General features: G+C 39.4%; 2 protein-coding genes across 3 annotated transcripts in view; both read right to left on the bottom strand.

Moving 5' to 3' along the window:
• LOC140339464 (uncharacterized) overlaps positions 1-4661 on the bottom strand; it is an 8949-nt gene extending 4288 nt beyond the window's left edge. The window contains exon 1 of one of the 2 annotated variants that reach the window (XM_072424191.1): positions 4547-4661. In XM_072424191.1, coding sequence (XP_072280292.1) covers positions 4547-4607 — 61 coding nt within the window. In that variant the 5' untranslated portion in view covers positions 4608-4661. Of the gene's footprint in view, positions 1-2001; positions 2142-4546 lie in introns of those variants that run through there. The other variant, XM_072424192.1, reaches the window with a different exon arrangement.
• Positions 4662-14591: 9930 nt separating this feature from the next.
• Positions 14592-20055, bottom strand: LOC140338879 (uncharacterized). Its single transcript, XM_072423199.1, has 4 exons — positions 19945-20055; positions 18800-19849; positions 17240-17339; positions 14592-16701 (listed from the first exon to the last, which is right to left on the bottom strand). Exons 1-3 carry the CDS (start codon positions 20053-20055, stop codon positions 17325-17327), a joined length of 1176 nt encoding a protein of 391 aa, XP_072279300.1. The 3' UTR covers positions 14592-16701; positions 17240-17324.
• Positions 20056-25699: the final 5644 nt, after the last annotated feature.

Here is a 25699-nt window from a genome sequence, read left to right as displayed (position 1 = left end):
GGCACCTAGGATTGGTAACAAGCCATAAGTGCTAGGCCTCTAGGATTAATACCAGGCGGTAAATTCTAGGCACCTAGGATTGGTAACAGGCGGTAAGTGCTGGGCACCAAGGATTGGTAACAGGTGGTAAGTGGGCTTTTTCAGAGCTAGACGTTTTTTAGGCAGCAGTGGTTCCTGGCATGAGGAATGTACAAATGTAACCTTACTGCTGGTGTGAATTCAGCCTAACTTCAGATGTGCTCCTGTGTCTATATTTAGTTAAAGTGAACTTTTGTGAAAACATTTTTTTTTTCTTGATTCTTTTACAGAATCAAGGAGGCCTATGCTGGCTCAGCTTTCACCTTCTCTCCAATGCTGCCTTTCACTGTGCATGCATTAGATTGAACACTTTTTTTTACATTATAAGAAAGCCTCTGAAGATGCATGCACACAAGGAGCAGTGACACAAATATCCCAGGAGGCTGCGGATTTCCCCTTCGGTCTTTACTGAAATGGAAGTGAAGACTGAAAGGGAGAGGTCCTCTCCACAAAAGTGTAAAAACAAAAAACGCACATTTTCCCATTACATAACAGAGAAAGTCACTCTTAAATATAATGTTAATAATGTGGCGATGCTTTAATAGCATCATGCATGTGATATCAGATAGGGACAAGACAGCCAGTGACCCCCTCTCATCACTGCCCATATTCTATATAAAAACAGTTTGTGACGTTTAACCGCAGTGTGTAATGTCATCGGCAGCGCAGTGTGATAGCAATGTGAGTGTAATAGCTGCTTGTCATATTCTGCAGCCTAACAACTCGCTGTGTTCAAACCTTCAGATCTCCTAAACCGTTGGTTGTAATAACTTGAAATTTTTAAGGTACACGTGGAGGCATAGGAAACTGAAACTGTAGGTGCAAGTGGGGGACACTTGTGGCTAAACCTTTTTAAAATGTAATTAGTATGGCATTATGAGAGCATAAATCTCTACCTAGCAAAATTTGCTGCCTGCTCTGTTACACATATCTGTCTGCATCTTACCTCAAACCCCATTTTCTCCAGAATTAGGAGGTGCAGGGAAACAAAAATATAGGTGGAAGTGGGAGACATGTGTGGCTATCACCCTTCATCACCATGGCATCAATACAACATTAAAAAAAAACTGTCCATCACAATGCACTTTCTTGTTACACGACTGTAACCTTCCTGTACCTCAACCTCAATAAAATTTAGTGGGCAGGGTTCATTTTCCAATGATACTATAGTGATGAAGTTTTAGGGGATGGTAGTCACTGATGTTCCCCACTTGTACTTATATTTTTGGTTTCTTACACCGCCCCATTCCCCAATTGAAGTTCAGAATGTTAGTTAAGAGGACAGGAATGTGTAACAGGGCAGGGAAGCCCATTTTGATGGGCAGAGTGTTTTATGTTCTAATGATGCTGTAGTAATGAGATTGTAAGGGGAGAATGTGCCCGCCACTTGCACCTATATTTTCAGTTTTGTAACCCTATTCTCAGAGAAATTGGTGTCCAAAGAAAAGAAGCAGACAGTAGTTTCATAAGTATAGGTTTGTGACAGGTAGGTATATATTTAGGGGCCCCACCCCAATGCTCCTTGCTATGTTAGTGGCTCCAGGGACCCCAATTTGCACTTTCAATTTAGGACTCCTAGTTGCACTTTCCTCTGAAACAGCAACCCCAAAGTTCAATTTTCATAACTTTTTACATTTGTGACCCCCATATCTTGGAATTCTTTAAAGCTAGGGGGGCTGAAATTGTAGTAACTAGTATCTATGAGGGTCCCCTGTACACCATGAAAATTACAAGTCATTGTGACATACAGTTTAGGAGATATGGAGGTTTGTACACACAGAGCTGTGAGGATACAGAATTCACACGCAGAGCTAGAGGTGGATTTCCGTACATTTCACAGGCAGAAATCTGAGCTTGTGCTATGAGATGGGGGCGGGGCTGCCTGTGTCTCCTTCACATGAAGGCTGAACTGTGTGTGCTCACCTCTCATGGAAGCAGCAATCCTCTGAAGGGATGACACACAGCACAGATGGCACAGAGCAGCCTCACTGAGATCCGTGCGTCCGAGGATGAGAGCTGCTGAGAGCTGGGCGGGGTATTCAAATCAGCCGGGCGGAGCAACCGACTAAAACCCTCTGGGGAGAACTATGACGTATAACACAATACACAAAGTATGTTTACAGTAAAGATCATTTATTAATTCAAGCTTAATGACTCATAATTGTTGGCGGTACCCAGTATGAATGTAAGATTGCATATAGTATATTTCACCCCCATGGGCTTCCTCAGGGGATATGGAGGGTTAGGTACACTGAAAATGAGTGACATAACAAATATATTCAGTTTTCCAACTACATTCATAATAAACAATATATATACTGATTGCATTTAAAAGGATACAGTATCCAATTAAGATAATATGCTGACAAAGATTTTGTATATCCTCAATAGTATTAGATAAAACGTCAGCTAAGTATTAATTAAAGTGAGGAAAAATATTGGTAAGCTGGGTTTAAGTTTGTTGTAAATGATAAAGTGGGTTTAAGTTAGTAAGGTGTTACTTCCACGTAGTAACTCAACCAACCTCAATATAGCTAGCACGCATTCATGGTTTTTCAGTGCATGCGTGGTATCTTCTCATCCTCTTCCCGATTACATGTTTATAAGGACGCTCTGTCAGTAGTACCAACCTTTTATGTTTGGTCGGTTGCTGCCAGACCATCATTTTGCTCTTTGTTACACACAGTAAGTAATGTTCTTTTTATTTTGGCTTCCTTGATTTTTGAACTCCTACCTTTACCAAAATTAAATAATCATTTTTCACCATATTTATATATATCCTCTATGCTCTCCCTAGAATGGATCCCTAATCCATTTTTTTCTTCCTACAATCAAAAATAATAACAGTGAGTACATTTTCACAGCAAAATCCTTACCTATTGAAACCTATAATAACTTGTTTATTACTCTCAACATTTATGGTTTTCTTCCTTTTTTCAGCTTTCTTCACTCAATTTCACTAATACCCCCAACTAATTGAGACTCCAGTTCTACTATATTAATCCTGAAATCAACTATCAGTTTACACCTTACTAATTACTTTATCACTTTACCATTTACAACAAGCTTAAACCCAACTCTAATTAATACTTACCTGACCTTTTATCTAACAACATTACTAGAATCTCAGTATTCTAAAGATCAGGACCTCCAATAGCCCCTTAAACCCTAGATCAACTTCTGTCTTATACCCACCAGTAAGTTCACTTGTAATGTGAAGTTTCACTAAGATCAGTTTCTCTTGACGTTATCTTATAACTTTAATCTCATTAGATACACGTTCCTTACCAATTGGAACCAACCAATCAATACCATTGTCGCGTGTTGTTATTAAGATGGTGTATCCACATTCATGCTAACACCAGTGAGTCTATTTACATTCACTTATAGATTTTCTCTAATTCATAACTTGATCCCTTAAAAACCATGTTCTTATTGAGGATGTACAAAATCTGTGTCAGCATATCATCCTAATTAGATACTGTATCCTATTAAATGCAATCAATAAATGTTTTTTTATTATGATTGTAGTTGGAAAACTTAATATATTTGTTATGTCACTTATTTTAAGTGTGCCCAACCCTTCATATCCCCTGAGGAAGCCCATAGGGGCAAAACACGTAGGGACAGGATAAATATACTATATGCAATCATACATTCATACAGGGTACCAACAACAATTATAAGTCATTAGGCTTGAATTACTAAATGATGTTTACTGCAAACATACTTTTTGTATTGTGTTATACATACTATCAATTTAGAACTTTTTTGCTTTAGTCGATGAATAAAGTATATCATTTTATTACTTAAAAATATGTGTGCTGTCAAAAAAGCCTTCTCTGCTTCTCTCTTTGCTTTAAACAGTTTACCTAATTGAGGCTTGGTACTACTCAGTATTACTTACTTTCTCTACCATTCTCCCCTATGATACTCGCCCACCTAATTATTCCCCTAAATAAAAATGAACATTTAATCCTTGCAGTGTGGGGAGATCTCCATCACAAGAATATTTTTTTCATTTCCCCTGCAAGAGGCTTTAAAACAGATTTGCTTTCATTCCTGACAATAAGGAAAAATTATGTGTACTAAACTTAGACAAAAGTTGAGCATTATTAGTGATACTTGTTATTTAAATAATTCATCTAACAGGATGAACGTTTGAAGATCAGACCCCCACCCCTTTGGGTGTTCAAGTCCCAAGCTTGAATAGCACCCAGTAATGGTATTTGTAATGAGGGTCTTGGTTGGCATATTTTGTGCAAAATACACATACAGGATGAGTTAGCAGGGGTTGTGTCTGGTGGGCTTTAAACATGGAACGTCTTCCCTTACCTAAGGTTTTGCCAAAATAGCAGTCACCTGGGTATAGAATTCCCCCCCACCCCAAGCTCCTTCCTGTCACCCCAGAGAAATACCCCCCCCCACTCCGGTCCCCCCATGCTCCGCATCCGTGTATTCTCTCTACCTGATTCCAGGATCCACACTCTACCCCTTCTTCTCTTTGCATTCCTTTCACTGTGAAACATCACCACCCTTCCCCGAACCCCCTAGCAAGCCCACACAAGTCACGTGAGCTTCACTGTCTAGAGAGCATGTGCAAAAGCTCTATTACCATAATGATGGGAACTTCTTTACTCGCTATGACAGGAAGTAGTTCTGTGGCCATTTTAAAAAAGGGTAAACTGGCAAAATTAAAAAAACAAATGCAATGTATTTGGTATGAGATGTGTGTTGACTTTAAATAAATAGTCTTTATGTGTAACGGACAGTAAATTACTAAGAGAAAATGCTAATACTTTCAGTTACTTAAGTTTGTTGCTTTATTTACTAGTCAAAAATACCGAAACAGCGGACATGAAGAGTCTGGTTTATTGTGGGCGTGGCCAGAGTTAAGAGACCCAAACAAAACTATATTAACCACCTGGCCGTTACACTGATGTCTAGATTTCTGTACCAAAAGCGTTACAGGTTTTCATTAAATTTTTTTTTTTAAATTGTAAACCTGTAACTTACAGAAATATGTCCGAATAGGGGTCTAGTAGATATAATGAATATAAAAAATGTTTGAAACACACAATCATGTAAAAAAAAAAAAATTACTTTTAATAAAATTAAAGGAAAAACACAAAATTCAGCTTAAACAAGAATACATAAATAAATGAAAAATACTGAAAATGCGATAATTCGATATACTGTATAGTAATATATTTTTCTAAAACACCTCCCTAGTGTCCAACGTCACATACCTATAGACAAAACCACATAAATATATTTTCTATTATTTTGTATTGGATTGGATACAGGACTTTGTATTCAATCCAATACAAAATGAGAACAAATTTCAAACTCTCATTATGTATTGGATTGAATACAAATTCCTGTATCCAATCTAATACAAAATACATACTTTGTATTTATTTTTAATTGAAATTCATTCATTCATTTTGTATTGGATTGAATACAAACTCCTGTATCCAATCCAATACAAAATGAATGAATGAGTTTCAATTTGAATTTCCCGTACACGTGCCGACGTCATCGCGCACGCACGCACGCACGCAAAAGAAGCCAGCCGGCTTTTTTTTTCCTCCGCCGGCCAGCTTCTTGTTTCAGAGAGCACCTGGCGCTGGAAGGAGAACGACGCGGGACGATCAGAGGGACCAGGTAAGAAGCCGGCCGGCATCTTACCGGTCCTGCTGGTATAGGAGACGGCACCCGACGCTGGACAGGGAGATCGACGCTGGATGAGCACAGCGGGACCAGGTAAGTGAGATTTTAATATAGTGAGAAAAGTACGGGGTTAACGATAATTGCAACTTTTTGCATGGAATTGTAAATTGATAATTGTACTTTGCACGGAAAAGTACGGTCTTAACGGTTGGGAGGTTAAGAGCAAATTATGTCTTGTTAACATGAGCTCCCTGCGTCTGACAATGGTAATGTGATAAAATATCAACCCATTTGGGCTCCACAATAAAAATCTGTATTTCGCTCGGAGGTAGCACTCTTGCCTTTGCAGCGCTAAGGCACAGGTTCGAATCTCGGCCGGGACACTATCTGCATGGAGTTTGCAGGTTCTCGCCGTGTCTGCGTGGGTTTCCTCTGGGTACTCCGGTTCCCTCCCACATTCCAAAAACATACAGTGAGGTTAATTTGCTTCCCTATAAAATTGGCCTTAAACTGTATAATGACATTTGACCATAGTAGGGACATTAGATTGTGAGCCCCTTTAAGGGACAGTTAGTGACACAACTATTGACTTTGTGCAGCGCTGCGTAATATGATGGCGCTATATAAATACCGTGGAATAATAATATTTAGTGCCTATTTAATGTGTAGCACACTATATAATAATGCAATACTGCACCTTACATGCATTGCGATGCAATACACATGCTGTAACACACCACAATGTATTGAAATACACCTGGTAGTGCATTGTGGTAAAAAAAAAGTAACTTGTTTTAATTTACATGAAGGGATGTGTTTGCAGCCTCTAGAAAACCAGCTTGGGGAACAGTCTAAATTCATTTTTTCTGATCAGATCACCTATAAGTGTGCTGATAAAATAGGCATAATTGTACACCACAAAAGAGAAAATGTTGCCTGAGTATAATTGGATCTAAATTCTGTAATTTCACTTGGTTAACAGTCATACTTTCCCCCTAAGAACTATACAGCAAGCACCGCCAGCCCTCCTTATTTTTTAATTCCTAACAAGCTCCGAGCAGGTCCCTACTAACAGAAAATATCGTCTTGATTAGCCATGTGCATTCTGATATAGTGGGCCGCACAGACATCATTCTTGATTTCGACCGTGCTCCTCTGTAGAAGACAGAGCTGTGCCAGCCTGGCATTGGATGCTCCCAAGGGCAGGCACTCTTGTCACCATGAGGGAGATCTAAACGATTTTGTACACAGGTCTGAATACTTATCCATTTTTTGTCATTTATAAAAGTGAAGCAAGATGACACAATCACCATAGAACAGGATCTGTACGTGTTCAGTCATGTGTTTTGCTTCTCAGTGTTTGCAGATAGCTGTCAGATTTGTAAAAATTAATAGACTGTAACATCCGTGTGATGGATGCCCGGAGCTGTGTGCTAAAGGCAGGTGATGGATCGTCAGGCTGTTGTGTATGTGTATCTTTGTGGGTTCAGCTGAGGCTCACTATATGGATTCTGTTGACAGAATTTTTTATATCATCATACATTCATATAGCGCCGCCATATTACGCAGCGCTAGTAATGTCTCCACCTGTCCATCAGAGAGGCCCACAATCTAATGTCCCTACCATACTCATACGTCACTAACACAGTCTGCATATTTTTTGGATGTGGAAGAAAAAAACACAAAAACAGGAAGAACATAAAAAATCAATACAGATAGTATGGACTCTATGCTGAAGCCAAGCACACTGTAATAGGCATCAGAGAAAGGATTTATATCACAACCTAGATCCAAACATCCCACCTTTATTTCTGCATTCTAAAAAAAACCTAATGACCCTAATGTTAACCCAAAGGATAGGCTGCCCAATGTGTACTTTCAAATCAAGCTCACCCCAATGTTTATATTCGCAAACATCAAGTGTGGGCCCATTTCTAAGGTGCATGGGGGGATTATAGTCTGTAAACATTGGTTTGGGTACCATTCAATCTGGTTTTAGAGGAAATAGAATGTTCACCAAGTCATGATTGAATCGGCCATAATCAGTATCAAATCGCACTGTGTGTATTACAAACCTAATTATAGTGGGGTGTGACCAAATGTGATGAGATCACAAGCTCCTCCTCCTGTTTTATTTCATAAAGAACCACAAAGGAAGGCTAGGACCCCTCAAATTTATTTTGTAGCCTGTGTGCCTGTAGCAAATTTTCCCTCACTTTCTGTCTGGTGAATCCACAGGCAGCCGGACAAAAGTAAAGGTACATATCTTTAATAGTGCCCTAGGTATAGCTAAAAATAGCCTGGCTTTGTTAAAGTTTCAAAGCAACAAGGATGTCCATAGATCTTTCCACTGTGGCCTAGTGCAATTCAATGATGTCTCTGATTTCATTTCTTGTCTACCTTAAACAAGTTAAGAGGTAGTCAGGCCTTTGGGTTTCTGATGACAATTATATGAAAGTGGAATCCCCTCCCTTTCCCACCAGAGATATATTGGCTCCCATTGGCTGAGTGGAGCAGCAAAGGTACATGCAGATAGCATGGTAAAGAGCAAATCTGGCTATTGCAACCCATTGTCCCCCTTCTGATGCCTCTGTCTGATGACTTCACCAGCACTTTCCCTGGGTATTCTTGCAGGACTGGATAATGCTCATATAAATTATGGATAAGCCCTGTATAGACCTAGATACTGTAAGCCCACAAAGCTCACAGTAGCTCCAAGCAGGAGGTCATGGACATCACTGGAGGATGGAGTGTACGGAATGATTGCCCAGTTGGGTGGCCATAAAACTGGCATGGATGTTACCAACTCTTACTTCATCTAAACAAAAGCTTTATCAACTGATAACAATTAACAAACACACCTACATTTATTTTTATTTTCCACATCTTTGTTGAACACAGCCTTACTAAAAAAAATGTATCAACCTTGCCCTTAGAACAGCTTTGATGGGCAAAAAATAGACATTTTTATGATATAAAATGTTTTAGAAACCTAAATCCCATCTTGTAGGGTTTACATCTACTTTATATTTTTAGATTTTCATGTTGCGTTACCAGTTTGGATAAGCCTTTCTCAACATTTTTACCATAGGGCAACCCTTAAAATAACAGCTCCTCAAGGAACCCCTACTATAATTACTATAGTACAGTATATTAGTGTGGTGGTCAGTGGGAAGAATGTCACCCTTACAGAGAGCCAAAAAGATCATTGATGTTACCTAAACTGTCCTGAGAGGCACAAACTGCTCATTGCTCAAGGAACCTCTAGCAACCTCTGGAAGAACCCCAGGAACACTGCTTTGGATCTTGGACAGATACCTGTGTAAGGTCCTGGGAGAACCTGACATTCAGTAGAACTTTATTATATGTATAGAACTATACAGTTGGCTCATAGCTTTAAAAATTGAATTGAATTATTCCAGTTGTAGAGCAGGGGTCTCCTCCATGGCAAAGTCCCTTGAACACCATTTGTGAACCTGAACATTGATATTGTCAAGTGCCAGAGACGCCTTCAAGTCCTTAGCTGTGACCCTAGGGTTCTCCGTCATATGTTTGAAAATTGTACTCCATGCCCTGGCACCAATCTTTGTAGGTTGCCCACTCCTAAGGAGAGTGGTAACATTGCTGATTTTATTCAATTTTTACACAATTTGCCTGACTGTGCATTGATGCAGGTCTAAAAACCTCTTCGATTTTTCCTCTGGTATCTCTTTGGATTGGCCTATATAAAACTTTACCATGTTCCTTCCACGTTTATGTTGGGTATCTGGAGAATCTTCATCAAAAATAATGTCTTCTTCCCCAGAAGACATTTGTTCTAATTTCACGTTTCCTTGTTTTGCTGCAAAACTATTATGGCATTCTGGACCTTCATCCTCACATAAATCATGATTTAAGATTTTTACAGGGTCATTAGGTGCAGTAATGCTGGATTGGGAGATGGTTTCTCATCCAACAGATGCAGACATGCGAGATGTCCTTCTAGAAGACCACCTTTTTCTTCACACTTAACTTATTACTGAAGCCATCTTTACAGGGATGGGTGTCATTGTCACTTTTATCCTCCATATTTGAGAGAGGGCTGTGAAGTATCATAAACATGGTAATGGTTTGAGATCCGTCTACCAGAAAAAAAAGAAGAAAAAATTAAGCATTCAATGGCAACTATATATACATTGTGTCAAGTTAGGGTGAAACTATGGAACCAAGCCTGATGATAATTACTATAACTTCTCAGTATGGCAAAGCATACAGAAGCACCCATGTCACCACAATGATAGAAGGTAGAAAAGCATAGACAATGAGCCCCTATGCTTTTTTTGTTCCCAGGTAGGAACCCACTTCGACCATACATTTAGCTTTTTCCTTGCATGAAATAAGCAATTAACCAATCAATGATTCCCAATGATCTTAGAGGATTCCTAAACTGATGTCAAATTCTTGTCATCGACATAGGGGTTGCTGAAGATGAGGGATAAAAAGAATCTCTTGACTTGACCAGCATAATGAGATCACAGGTTCACTTTATGACTATACCTTTAACTTCTTGCAATAACTGGTTCTCTTTGAGGTCATCCTGATTAAGATAGAAGGTCCCTACAATGGAAAAAGCATCATACTCACCTCTCCGGTAGATGTCTCCATTACCTTTTCTTTATTCCAGCACTACAGCTTTAATAGGATTCGAGAATTCAGCACTTTTGAGGGTGGCAGATGCCTGTGTTCCCCCAAGTGTTCATTTCCGACGAAGAGATCAATGAAGTTACAATGCCAGGAAGGAGGAAAGTTAGGAGAAACGGGACAGGAGAGGTGAAGATAGAGGCAAGTGTCCTATAAATGTATTTCAGTGGTCACAGCAATTAAGACTAGGTTAGGAGAAGCTTTGCCTGCAGATCAGACACCCCAGAATAGCACATAGGATGGTGACTCCTCACAATATAAAGTAGAAGCCTGCAGCCTGCAGCCTGGAACATTGCTCATCTAAATTTGATTCTTAGAAATCAACTTCAATTGATTAATGTAACACCTGCCTGTTTAATATCTGATTGAAACCTCCCTTATAATAAAATTGATTTTCCAAATTTTGCTGAACCAAATATTAATAAATCTAAGACCAAAAGAACAGCAGTTTAATGATAGGTTCCATAATTTCATTTAATTGATTGAAAAGACTTCATAGGGTATGAAACTCCCAAGATAGTCTAATGAGAACCAACCAACACTGGCCCATCAGCCCAGAGGTTCAGATATCCCCCAGGCCGTGCCACCATGCTCCAGGCTCTGCACTTCCTCTACCTGAATCCAGGGATCATTCTATATTCTGGCATGTGTACAGCAGTTCTGCCATAGCATTCTGATGAATGACTAATTGGGAATGATCACGGTTCACTTCTAAAGAGAGCTCTGCTTGCCCCATGCCCCAACCCCCTTGAACAAAACAATACTCTGTGTATGCTTGCTCGTTCATCCATCACTGGGTACAAAAGCAGGAGAAAACAAATGCAGCCACCATTTCCGTTCATGGGTTTAGATGTACTTCAAAGTCCACCTGTCACGATGGAAGAACCTGGATTGAATCCCCAAAACACCTGCTGCCTTGTATGGACTGTCCCAAACAAGTATGTATCCATTGAAGATAAGACTTGTCTTCCAGTTTGCACTTCTTATACTTGTTCCTGCTCAGGAATACATAGAAAACCGCAATCAGGTTGTCACCCTTCATTTTCTTTTTTTTTGGAGCTGGTGGTGAAGGTTTAGTACCTAGGTGCCATTGAGGAGAATCCCAAGTAAAATACAATAAAAAGTAAGTTCTAATGTTTATGTTACTCTATGCCCCATAGTAGGGCATTGCTCAAATGTAACCATCCTAATGCACCCCCATAACCAAGGCATCTGCGTATGTTTCAGACAGTGGATAAATCATATTGAAATTGTTTTACCTATTTGGTGCACTGTTCCTTATGTGTTTTTAAATACTTCTTGTATGGCATTCTTCAAGCAACCAGTCTGAAGTCAAGTGTCTGACTTTGCTATTTTAAGGTAGAACATGTTATCCCATGGTTGCAATGAATTACTATTTCAGTCACAAAATAAGTCCTAGAAAATGTACCTAATGTAAGATAGTCTTTAACCTGCAAGTCATCCAGACATCAATCCAGCTGTTATCAGTTATTCAACCTCACCATGATTCACAGTTCTGCTTTAAGCATTGGTAGACATTTTTCTCAGAAACATAATGCTATCTACTTTTACCAAAAAGTTTTGCATGATCTAATCTGTCAACAGAACACTGTTCCATTGGTTATGTAAAACATCCAGAGGCATTAAAGCAAACTAGCAGGAAATAAATATTACTTTTGAAAAGTTGTGGTTTACTTAATGGTAAAGTATCTCTACTTTAACCTGAACAGTGTTATATTTGACATCTAGAAGTTGGTCCTCATCAAATTCATAGGCTTTTGACAGGTCACGGGGTGCAGTAACCATGGCTTCCCCAGATGCTTTCTTCACAGGCCTTCTGTTCCTCCATCTTAGTCTCCTACTAAAATCTTCTTCACATTTATTGGTTTCATGTCCTTTTTATCCTGCACCCCTAAGTTAGGGTAAACTATATCTAATGAGGCATTTGTTTAAGAGCCTCCTAAAAAAATAAACATCAAATTGGCAATTTAAGTTTTTAAAATCTAGAAAATTGTACCGACACGTATACAGTTGAGGTTGAGATGTAATTTTGGAACTCAGGAGTAAGGTTGTCCAATCATTGAGCAAACAGGTACTAGTCAAGGTAAACTCAACTCAGCTTAGCTGTAGATCAACCAGACTGACCTTTTAATGAGCAAATGTTTATGGATACTAGATCTCAGCTATGTCAGCTTGTTTGGACATCCTATTCCTGAACCATGGGAATTAATACCAAGCTTGCTTCACTTTTGAGGGGTTGATGGCCTTATTTGGAAAGTCTTTCCACTAGATTTTGGAGCATAGCTGAAGGAATGTGTGCCAATTCAAGCAGAAGAACATGATGTTGGATGGGAAGACCTGGCTTGCCATCAGTTTTATGATTCATTTTTATGGTAGGTTTTTGTAGCCCTATTCTGTGAAATGTATTCCTGAATTAACATAGGTTAATGCTATGCACTACTCATCCCTGTGTGTCAATCTATTTTTATCTAACCAGGACAGCAGTCACCTGGGATTAGTACTCTCCCCCCTCCCCCAGCTCACCCCTCTAACAGCAGTCATCTTCCCAGAAATCCCTCAGTACTGCCATGTTCCAAGCTTTCTGTACTCTCTCTACCTTATTCAAAGTGGTCACTCTCTCCCTTTTTCTCTGTATTCTATCTACAATGTGACATCACCAGCCTGACCCGAACTCCGGGAGTTCCATTATAGTCATATGAGCCACTTCAGCTAGATGTTGTGTATGTGGGAAAGCCTTGATGGCATATCAAAGTAGTACACTCTCCTGCAAAGCAGAAAATAACTCAGAGGCCATTTTGCGTGTTGGCAAACTTGCAACTAGATTGGTATATCAACCGTACTACTGTGTCTATGATATATATTTATGAACTCATTTGATATGGCCCTTGACATTACCAAAGAGCCACGGGTAATATTTATTGAGAATATTCCTACAGAAAGCTGCCATGCTATAGAAGATGTTCTAGACTAGTGACACATTATAAGAAATTGTTGAAAACCACTAACCTCAAAGCTACTTTACAGATCAATATTTCCACATTTATTTAGACATATCCAAGCCTACGTACACACGTGCAATAATTGTCGTTGAAAATGATCTTTCATTATCCTTTCAAACGACAAAAGACTGAACGATACATGAACAAGCACTGTACATACAGCACTGTTCTGCTCTATGGAGAGGGAGGTGGAAGAACGACGGAGCAGGACCTTGCTGCGCTCTCTCTTCTTCACTTTTTTTACGATCGTTCGTAGATCTGCCAGGATGGATCCATGAACAACGAGTGCTGTGCAGGCACCAGTTTCTCGTCCGATATCAGCTGATATGGTTTATTGGACAGAAATCATCTGATGTGTGTATGCCTTACTCTGGAACACTATAATCCATACTATCTTCAGGGCTATATAATAAGTGTCAAGGGGACCACATGATGCCTCCAGGCTGCAAGTTGGACACCAAGGTGTTGGACTCTTTACAGAACTCCTTCAAAGTAAAGCAATTTCTCCTTCAAATTTCTTTTGAAACTGCCTTTTGCAAAAATGTTGTAATCATTTCAAATTTATTTTTTTGAAATATTTTACTGACTTTACTAGGTTGTGAAGTTTCTGTAAAACAAGGATCCCCAACCACTGGTCCAAAAGCTGGTACTGAGACATAAGCTGTGCCGAACTGGGCTACAGCTGTCCTGTCAGCTGCAGTCTTCTCTGGGACGGGCAAGGAGGTGGACTGAGATCTGGGTGACACACATTAGTGTGATGCAGTGACACTCATTCTGAACGCAATGCTGAAACTGGTGCATGCATGAATTTTCATCCATTGCACTGTATTATGGTAGCCCATTTACATAAATGGCTGTCTTAGCACAATGTACGTTAATGTGTTACACAATACACACATTTTAAATACACCACGGTGTACCAGGCTGATGTTAACCTTCCCTTTTAGTTGAAAAGTGAACCTGTCATTTGTCCAGAGACTAAAAAGTGACTAACTAGCAGCTGAAATCAACTAATAGGCCACCTGAGTATGAACGCTCCCAATTTATCCCAGAAGATAAACGGTACAAAAGATCAGAGCTCTTCCTGGTACAAAATGTTATTTATGCAGATTAAATAACATATAACACACCATCTTTTTGACTTTTTTAATTTTATTAAAATTTAACTTTAAATTCCAAAAAGTAAAGAATGAGAAATGAGAAAACAAAAAAAGGCTAAGCTACATGGCAGCGGCAGATCACACATCAGTGTACACAACAAAGCTGTTTCCAGACTTTGATATCATATGGAAAGTCCTTCAGCCTTCAATGACCCAATAGTGCAAGAAAACAGACCAATACTGTGACTCAACCGAGTCAAGTACAAGTCAAGTGTAGGGAGGTATAGAAACAACAGCAACGCTCCACTGTCAGTTGATCTTTTTGGAATTCCAGCTGAAAATGTGATTTCCATTTTAAGTTGCATAGGTAAATATGCATCTGTGTTCCCCATTGGGGAGATTTTTCTTGACTTTCACTGCTAGAGACAAGATAGGTAATCCATCTTCAATGTGAAGGAAAATCCTCTATCTCACTTTGTCCAGATGACCAAGACAAAGTAAAAGCCAATCACAACTTTTAAATATGTCACCATAACAGAACCAACAGGTGGGTTTTTCACTCACTTTGGAGGGATTTTCTCCTTTATCCAAGAAAGGAAGTTTAAGGAAAAGAGAATGTAAATGGCAATAAAACCAGCCAGACGTGAACCTTCTACAATGTATCCAAAATTAAAAGAGAAGTTTAAAGATGACCACTGGACTTCCCTTTAAACCCCCTCTTAATGCTCTAATTGACCCTTTTTCTCAACTAAAACTGCAATCGTAATTCTGCAATCCAAGGTCCTCGATTTGCAAGAAATAGGGTCTTTTTGGGTATCCATGTCACTGCCTGCATGATGTTAACACTTCCATTTGGCTGTCCAGGACCAGGGTTTAGAAAGCATTCTGAAGAAAGTCTGCAGGTGGTCACATCAAAGTGAGGGGACCCTCAAAGGACTTGCATGGGCACATGTGAAGCACTGAATTTCCGCTTCATCTAACAAGAAACAGAACCAGTGAGGGACCAGGACCTTTGATGAGTATAAAACACTTGACAAGGTATAAAAAAAAAAAAAATACTGACTAAGTTAGAGGAAAGAGGGAGGGAGACATTTTTTCTGAATATGGGCCTCAGGTTTTACTTTAATGGCAGATAACTTACTTACCGATTTATCCAAACCATTTACTGGTGATTGGTCAACTACAATGGCATGAAAGTGTCCTTTCCACAAACATGCAACTAAAATGACCAATTTAGCTTGGCCAAAAAACTGAAATTCAGTAAACTTTACATAAATCCTCTTCCTCTACCTAGATCAAAAGGTCTGGATACCCCAAGTTTTTATAGTCGGCCTGGTGAAATTTCTGGTGCTCTATAAGCTGGCTTTCGTAGATGAAGGAATCCCCACGTTCGGCACAGTTGAACAGTTGCATCTGACCGTGTTCCAGCATGTGTTTCTCACAATCCTCCATGTGGCTGAAATACTGCCCACAGTAGAAGCAGATGTATAGACCACTGTGGGCTTTTTGGTGGAGCCAAAGTCTGGTTTTGTGTAAAAACACCTTCCCACAGATCATACACATATTGTGGTCATCTATTTGGTGAAGCTTCTCGTGTTTGAGGAGACTTTGCTTAACACCAAATCGCTTCCCACATTCCAAGCATTTAAATAGCTTTTTCTTCAAATTTAAGCCAAGGTGGTTGTTCAGACAAAGCTGAGACGTGAAGGTCTTTCCACATCCTGAACAGACAAAGGGTCGCTCTCCTGTGTGTCTCATGTGATGGAGAAGGAGACCTTTCATTTTTGTGAATTTTTTACCACATTCAAAACAAGTCAGGTCTTTCTCACTCTGTTGTGTCCGATGATGATTGACAAGACTCCCCAAGTGCTTGAATTTTCTCTCACACTTGTAACAATGGAAGGGCTTCTCATTGATCACTGTTTTTTCCTTAAGGAAAGGCTTGAACGGACACAGCTTCCCAGGGTCTCTAACCCTTTTCTCATCTGCGGCATCCTTTAATGGCTCATAAAATGATGGGTCACACGTTATTCTGGTGATCGTCAGGCCTGCCATGCTAAGCCTGATTGGAGAGGTGATCATTTTCAAGCGTCCGTAAAAGTGCTTAATTTTATAATGTTCATTGAAGATATTCTGGCTTGATGGGTGATCTGTTAGACAGAAGAGCAAAGGTGACTAATAATGAAAAGAAGGTGACCACCAACTTCCTGAACATTTTCTAGTTACTTTAAACAGATAAGGGTTTCAGTCTGCAGCTCATTAATGAGGCGACTGGACATGCTAAGGTCCAAACCCAGCAGCTATGTTTTTTTCGTATAGTTCTATATGCAGAGTTTATATATATATATATATATATATATATATATATATATATATATATATATATATAGTGTTTTTTGCCTAAATGATTTTTTAAAGACAGAATTAAAAGTGATAGAAATGCTGCTTTACGTAGCTCCCTTATGAACAGATGTCCCGAGAGGAATATTTGCTCTTATTTCTGTCTTGGTGGCAGCCATAAAAGTTTGGATTTACTATCATATTCAGTCCTCAATTATGAGACACTGTGCCCAAGTTTTATTAACTTGTTACAGTGTGACAAGTTTAGGTACCCACATTAACAGAATGATTTTATTTTAACAAGCTTAGATTCAGATATCAGAAACATGGACCGCGCTTATTACTGACCTGTGTTGTCAAAGTCACTGAACTGCTGTAGGGCCCCTCAGGGAGGGGTCTTCTCCTTGTTCTATCTTTAATATCACTGGAGGGGTCACAATGATCTTCCCTGTCTATAAAGCACAATAACATTCAGAACAGGTAGTTAAAAAGGCTGAGGGAGAACCAACTTCTAATTTTTGTTATGTCACACAGTCACACAAACACAATACTCTTCCTTTTTTTTAAAAAAAAAAAGATGGTGTCAAGAAATTATATACCAAACATGTCAAGCCTAAAAAATGTACATCTGTAAACAGTGACTAACTGTGATACCCAATTATGCAAATAGGGGCACTTGCAATAAAAACATATATACAGTTAGGTCCATAAATATTTGGATAAAGACAACTTTTTTTCTTATTTTGGTTCTGTACAATACCAAAATTAATTTTAAATGAAACAACTCAAATGCAGTTGAACTGCAGACTTTCAGCTTTAACTCAGTGGGTTGAACAAAAAAGATTGCATAAAAATGTAAGGAACTAAAGCCTAAAGTTGTCTCAGTCCAAATATTTATAGACCTAACTGAAGCTTATACAAATAGCCATAAATTAGGGAATGTTGCCTAATATGTCTGATATACACAATGTTACCCAACCCAGGGAAAGGGACTACAAACACATCTTAAAGTGTCAAATGCCAAAAAGGCAAGAAGGAAATAGGACAATGAACAGATCCTTACTCCTCATTCTGATCCTGCTGACATATTTTCTGCCTTGTTTCCCCTCAGGCTAGCAGCTTAGGTGTCTACAGGACCCCAATACCAAAATCAATGTAGACACTTCTACCAGGGATACATTAAAAGACAGTAAGCATTATTCTGGAACTGAAAAAAATGGCTGCACAATGTTTGCCTGGAGTTTGTCTTTAAGAAAAGCCATACAGTATGTCACCTATCACACGAGTGAGACTACTTTACCTACAGCCATAAGGTTCCAGTAATTGTCCATCATCACCTTCCTATAAAGGTTCTTCTCTGTAACATTTAAACATGCCCACTCCTCTTCTGTGAAGTAAACTGCCACGTCATCAAAGTGTGGTTGTTCCTAAGACCAGATTATGGAAATACAAGTATGCTTAAATCTGCCCCCCCCAAAAAATGCACCACATCTGATTAATTCTGAAGAACATTGCATCACATATCTGAACTTATAAATATTGCTATGAGTGGTCATTGCCAACCCCAGGATGTCCAACCTTCATATGCAGTGTTCTCCAGCCCCTTTTAGCTGGGCGCACCACCCAGCACATTTCAGTAACTACATGACTGTTTTTGGGTGGTTACTGAAATGTTGGGTTACAACACAGGGGTCACTACTTGCCTACAGCTTCTTCCTATCCAGCCTAAAAATGTTTTGGGGAGAATACTGATATACCACCTATAGATACCTTCTATTTCCAAAGAACAGTGTTTCTGGACATTTTTAACATTAGAGAACCATTGGAATAACACCTCAGATGGACAGTTTTAGAAAAAAGTTCATAGTTGCCGACCATTATACATTCAATTCTCCTAGAAGTACTTACAACATCATAGGATTGGTGTAATAACTTTTCAACTTCTTTTTTGTTCCATGTTCGATCATTGTCACTGTGAGAAGTCCAACACAAAATTAAACTGACGTTCTCTGGTTTGGAATCTCGGACAATCACAACTTTGTAGGGATGAGATTCACCCATCTCCAGAAAACCACCTGGCCTAGACCAGAACTTTTCCCCAGACTGCGTAGAACACTCCTGGTAGGTCTGCGCTTCAGAGTACCAACAACTGACCTCAGGAAACTGAACTGCTTGACTTTTATTCGTAAATGAAATCCTCACTTGAGTGGCAGTGCTTTTATTCTTCTTGGTGGTGTTGGTGGAAACATGCTTCATTTTTACCAAATTGTAGGCTGAGCACCCGACGTCGACATACACAGGGGTCTCCTGCTGATATTTAGATCCTTTCTTTGTCAAGGATTGTTTGTTGTTTTGGGGTGTTGTAAATTTTTTTGCATTTCCTGAGGCAGCTAAAGACTGGTGTCCAACAGTGATGCAAACCAAAGATGGTTGGAAATGGCTTGGCTGAACTCCTGGGGCACAATAACCAATCACATTGCCAGTTTCTGAATAACGTCCACTGGCTTGGATTGTTCGTGGCTTTATCTCATCATCTCCATGTCCAGGTTCTGTCTTTATTTTGCCATAGGCAGGGGAAAATTTAGTTTGCAATGGAACAGTACATGCAACTTTGGTTGAAGAAGATTTAAGTCCACCAAATTGAAGAACATTGGGTTGAGCTCTTCCAACCTGGCTTGAGTAGGGTATAGGTATAGCAGCCTGGGTTATGACTGATGGAAGATGGTCCCTAACTCCAGACTTTCCCTTTATTTTAGGAGCATGGATCTGCAAGGTTGCAGATGGTGGTGGACCTGGAACCAATGAAGACTGCAGCCCACCACCCTGGGCTGTGGTGGCAACTGGACGGATAGACAGACTGAAGACCACAAATCTGGAGAACGTTGGGTGAAACCTTTTCTGTCTTGTTAGGGAGAGGATTAATTCCACCAACCTGACAGACCACTGGCTGAGCACCGCCTACTTGTAGACATTGTTCCTAAATTCAATCCAAGACCCTGCAGGGGAGATGATGGTTGACCTGTGGTCAATATCAGAAAAGATTGGCCACCAACTTGCAGGATGGATGCTTTCTGCCCCGCTGCTAAAGATAATGAGTTGTTTATGGATGATAAATGGTTGGTGCTTTGCGGTTGAGATTCTTGGCTTCTACTGGGATGATCCATTATTTAGGTATTTTGCTGGAAATAAAATATCATATCAGTCAATGTTTGGTAACCTATCCTCCTTTACTACCTTACAACAGATCATGTTTACATAAACAGAAGAATTTGGGTCTGTGTGCCTATAGAAAGGGGCGATGGCTCAAAAAAGTAATATTGCTACTAAAACTGTAATTAATGCCTTTGTGGTGGGTTTTCTGAACCAGACCGGAACATAGAACAATGACACTTCTTTAACCTCCTAAGCGGTAGCGGTAACCTCGATCCACACTTAATATCCAATATATCCAAAAATAATAAATAAAGCCGTACCTGGTGCCGCGAGCATCCTCAAGTGTTCTGCCCGTCCGATCCCATGCTCTGGATGCATCCTCCTTCTCCGTTTGGTCCCCTGGCGATTGCGCTGAGGATGACGTTGGTGCGTGCAGACCTTGGTGCGTGCAGCTGTCGCGGGAATTACAAAATATTTTGTATTGGATTCATTACAAAATAACTGCATTGAATGCAAAACAATCCAATACAAGCGAATCAAATCTGAGTCTGCTACTGTACAGTTATATTACAGGTTTCAGTATTTTTGATTTATTTATGCACCCTTGTTTTACCATATTTTTGTGTTTTTTATTTAAAGTTCATTATTAAATTGTATTATTTTGACATGATTTTGTGTTTCAAACTTTATTATACTCAGGATGTCTACTAGACCCTTGTTTGGACATATTTTGGTGAGTTATGCCTAAGAATTACAGGCCTACAATGTAAAATACATTTTTATGAAAGACAATATACCGCTTTTAGACATATAAACCCAGACAGAAATAAATTGCCCAGGACGTAATGGATAAAACCATCATTCCATGGTGGAACTAGGAGCATGAACCTATGCACACTTGTAGTTTTGGGTGCCCCTGGTGTCCACTTGCTACCAGGAAGCAGTATGGTCATGTGACCATGATTACAGCAAATCATACAAACAGCCTGCAGCATTGCCATGGTTTTTAAAATACAATGTACAAATCTATTAAACATTTCATGCATGAAGATAAGGCATTATGCTTCCAACTACAACTCCCAGCATTCTCAGTCCCCCTTAGACTGGCAGGGCACCCTGGGACTTGTAGTTCCTCCACAGTACAGGTGTCGATGCACACAGTGATACCTTTACAAAGAACTGCATCAGCGACAGACCTGGCTGAGGCATTTACAGTTGTAAACTTGCTCCTCTCACCGCTTCCGCCACCCTCTGAACTACTGTCAGCAAACTCAGTTCTGCAGCAACTCCAACCTGATCACACCGGAAGTACTTCTGCTGCAATTCACGTGCGGTGCGAAGGAAAAATAGCATGTGACGTCATGAGCAGCAAGTAGTCGAGCCGCCATCTTGGTCGGGAGCAGTGCTATCTATATTAGAGGATTATAAAGGAACTGAATAAATATAGATATATATACATATAGATACATATACACATATCACATATGTGGTATCTGTGGACCATTGAGAACAAAAATATATATTTGAGATTATACTGTACATATTCAATGGAGGACGGCTGAGTCAGTGCATCCCTAAAGTTCAAATGAGCTATTCTCATGAGGTCTGGCTTTAATATATAAGGGAATCACTGCAGGGGGAAATTGTTTGAAACAGCTATCTATGATGATAAGTTTGAATGTTGTGGGGTTGGGAGGTTCTAGATGATATATCAAGGTGTCATTGACAGACAAATCTTATAAAGTAATATTGGTTTGTTTTGTTGATACACGTAAAGAACAATCAAGGCTTGAGATATTTTTAACTCCTTACATATTGTCCAATGCGATCCAATTGATCACTGATAGTGTAGTTATGTTGAATAGTAGAAAATAAGCAAATAGTGTATCGATATCCCATGTATGCACTGCTCAGCAAGCTCTTGTCCAACTGAGTTGCATACTCATTGTAACACACTTGATGGTGAGGGAAGGAGGTCCAGGTTGACAAGCACAACATCAAACCACATTGATTGTCAAGCTCACAAGCAGGGTCAGGCACTCTTGGAAATGAACAGATGTTGTATTGTTGCCTAACCTAATGCTTAATGCATTAAATACTGGAGTGTATGCAATATTTAGGTGTTTACACAAAACAAATAGTGCTAGTATATAAAAATTCCAGGGCCAAATCCACTTTGTGCCATATGTTTTCTTGCTTTTCCATCCCTTCAGGGTGTTTTCTGCAGGGTTGAATGACATTTTAGACCTTGGCCCACTCATATATTTATACATATATATAGACTTACTCACCTCAGTTTGGTAGTGGAAGCACAGAAGGTGGATTCCTCCTTTAACCAGAAGCAATATCATCCATGAATGTTACTTGAAGCCAAGCCTATGACATCACAAATCATAGGAACAAATAAGGCAATCTTTTTAATTTGAAGCATGTGAAGCAATGTGGTCCAAAAAACCCTCTTTGCCCTCTTCTTCCTATTTTTTCTCTTTTCTATGTATATTTACACACATTATAAATGCATGCATACATGTGTTGCTTCATCTGCACTCATGTCGATAGATACATGCATGAGTGCACATGAAGCAAAACAAACAATATACACAAAAAAATAAAAACTTACCTGAATGAGGACTGTGCAAAAGTGAAGTTCATTTATCAACTGAAAAAAATGCGCATCAAACAACTGAGTTTTAACAAGACAATTGTGCTGTTTTTGGCCTTTCAAACAATTCAGAGAAAGGAACAGCTTAAAAACAATCACAATTGACTTTTTAAACTGTATGTCCTGGGAGATTGGAAAAGAGATCACATAACAACAAACCCCCAAAAAACAAACAACAACATTTTACAACAACTTTATTCAAAACAAACATTTGCTAAAATGTAACATTAAAACACACACATTACTAAATTTACATGACAAAAAAATTAAAAAGAACAAACAAAACACATGTAAACCCACACTTCCATGTAAAGCCAAAATAGTTCAAAAATGGCCCAAAAATATTGAATTCAAAAAATACTTATATATAGAAGCAAACAAGAACGTGTGTGTGCTTTGTGGAATAATCTAGTCCGATGGCAAAGCCGAGGTTTAGCCTGCGGAAAGTAGCAATATTTAAGCCCCCAGGCGGCTCCTCTGATCAGGCATCGTAAGCGTTTAGATAGGCGTCTATGTAGAGGCGCTGAACTCAGGTAACTCTTACCTAACAGGTATTAAAATATGCATATTTCATAGCTCATATAGAGGTTTTAAACATTTGAACAGCACAAACATTTTTTTTAGGGGTAAGGGTAAAGAATGCTTTTTTAGGGGAACAGTGAGTTTAATGCAAGCTCGCCAGTGTGAAACTGCCGGGGCTGCCCATTTCCATCGGAGAGATCGCTTCATTTGATGACTTCCAGGCGAGTACGCCAGCACCTCAAATTTGGTTGATAAATTGATCGAATGACCCTGATTTTAGATCGCGAGCAAGCTTCCGATTTTGCTTGGTGAATCAGCCAGAATGTCTCACATCCTATATCTGGTAATGTAAATAGCACCTGTGGTCAGGGGCTCTAAGGTTAATTCATAGGGGAAATGTTTGGTTCTCAGACAAATCTTTGCACTATGGACATTCATGGGCAGCCACCATGCAGGTCCTTCCCTATAGAAGAAAATAGACAGCTGTTGGGCCTAGTAAATCACCACTGAAATAAATAGGTCTCTACCAGGCTAAGCTGTCTGCCATAGAAGTAAATATGTAACTAATGGATCATGACTTTCTATATAGAAGACCAGCAAACAACTGCCAGGCCAAGCTATCCAGCACAGAAGGAAAAAAGGCAACTGCCAGGCCAAGCCAGCCTCCATACAAATAAATATAGCACAGGACATCCGCCATAAAAGTGGGTTGATGGATGCCACATTGTGATGTGTCCATGTATGTAGATAAGCTTTTCCCAACCTTTTACTCCACGTGAACCTTGAAAAACATTTTAGGTCTTGGGGAACCCCTTTTAAAAAAAAAAGTCATTGAAGGTCACTTTGAAAAACGGCCCTGGTCGGGGGTCAAAACACCAGCCTTATAGATAATGGGATTATTTGTTTCATGCCAATGACTCTGCCAGATGGCAACTCTGGAACCGTGCAGGTACCTTCAGATGGGAAGTCAACTATCTACAACATTCCTGATCAACCTCTGGAGGAACACTAGGATTCCACAGAACCTTGTTTTAGAATTGCTGAGGGTTGCCAACTTTTGACAACAAACCAAACAAGGAACATCCTTCATTGGGACAAGTGGTGTTAGCTTACCTAAAGTGGGCATTGCCTAGTCATGAATCACTGAATACTGTATTTAGTAGACAAGCTCAACCCCAGGCTTACTAACCCTTTTCTCCAGAATTGTGCTGTACTGTATTTCTACTGACCTCTACCCCAAAAGTTATGCTCTGGGGTAAATAATGCCCAGTGTCATACAACCTAATAGACAGTAAATGTAATGTCAAAAAAAAAAATGTAATGCACCTTAGGACCCATCCAGCTTGGAGACATCATGTCACTACCTTGCATCATGTGACTTCCCAAAAAAAAAATGGAAGCTCAGATTGGGAGTTCGCACCTAGTATCTACTAATTCTATTATCTAACGCTTGAAGACAAAAAGGTGTATATACAATTAGTTATTATCCAAAATGCATTGTTGCTTGGGTAATGCAAATTATTTCCATTGGGTGTCCATTGGTGGTGTCATCTCAGGCTCTAGAAGGCTGCGATGATAAAGTGCAAACTGAACATCTGGACTAAAGCACTTGTCGTTGCTCCTGAAAGTTGGTCCAACAAGGGACACACACAGTTGAGTAAGAAGGGTAAAGACAGCTTCAGGTCATTTACTACATCTTTTATCAGGTAATTTGATTGGTAACACACTTCCTGTCTTAGAGTGGCTACACTCACCGTTACTGATTCAACGAAGAATTGTAGCCACCTTTGGACAGCAACACCACTCTTGTCTGTCTCCCCTCCCTTCCTATATACATCACCAGTGAGCTCAAAGCATTCCATTATGGAGAATTAACTCAGGTTTCATCACAAGGGAGTAATATTGCATTGGTGAACACATGGATTTGGATGATACATTTGTATACATATTAGAAATATTTTGTGTGTGTATATATATATATATATATATATATATATAATTTCTGTTATAGATTGTATATGGCTGGTAACGTTGCTTACTCCTGATGAAGAGGAATACATTAAGCCACTGATCTTTGTAAGCCCCTCTATCAGTGTGAACTGGTTTGTCTCAGCTGAACAGCTTTGGGTTTATATAGGGGCCTAATCTTATAATCTAGAAACCCTGTTTGTAAAGCCACAAAGCACCACTGACCTCTCCAGAAATGTTGTTTCAAGGCTTTACATTCAATTGGTCAGCTTTAAACATTTCCATTTCCCAAGTATACTTTTAATTTCTCAAATTCACCCATCGTTAGAAAGCTTTACCCCTGAGGCGTGCTTTAAAGAAACCCAACTTATAACAAATAACACACTCTGTAACCGACTAAGAAATGTGAATGTATTTATTTATTTTTTTTATTTCTCCATATAAAAGAGAATTCATGCAACTTACAATAAAACAAAAAATATATATACCAAACAGGAAGTTAT

The sequence above is a fragment of the Pyxicephalus adspersus genome, chromosome 10 (genome assembly GCF_032062135.1).
Source record: "Pyxicephalus adspersus chromosome 10, UCB_Pads_2.0, whole genome shotgun sequence".
In the NCBI taxonomy this organism is placed as follows: Eukaryota; Metazoa; Chordata; class Amphibia; order Anura; family Pyxicephalidae; genus Pyxicephalus; species Pyxicephalus adspersus.
Note: the sequence above shows the minus strand (reverse complement) of the source record. Positions and strands in the feature narration are given on the sequence as shown.

Bases quoted from the DNA above. Each gene is read 5' to 3' on its own strand.
- LOC140338879 (XM_072423199.1), bottom strand. From the start codon at position 20,055: ATGGATCATCCCAGTAGAAGCCAAGAATCTCAACCGCAAAGCACCAAC. The intron at 19,850-19,944 runs GTTGGTGGCCAA...GTCTACAAGTAG, and splicing joins AGAAAGCATCCATCCTGCAA to GCGGTGCTCAGCCAGTGGTC.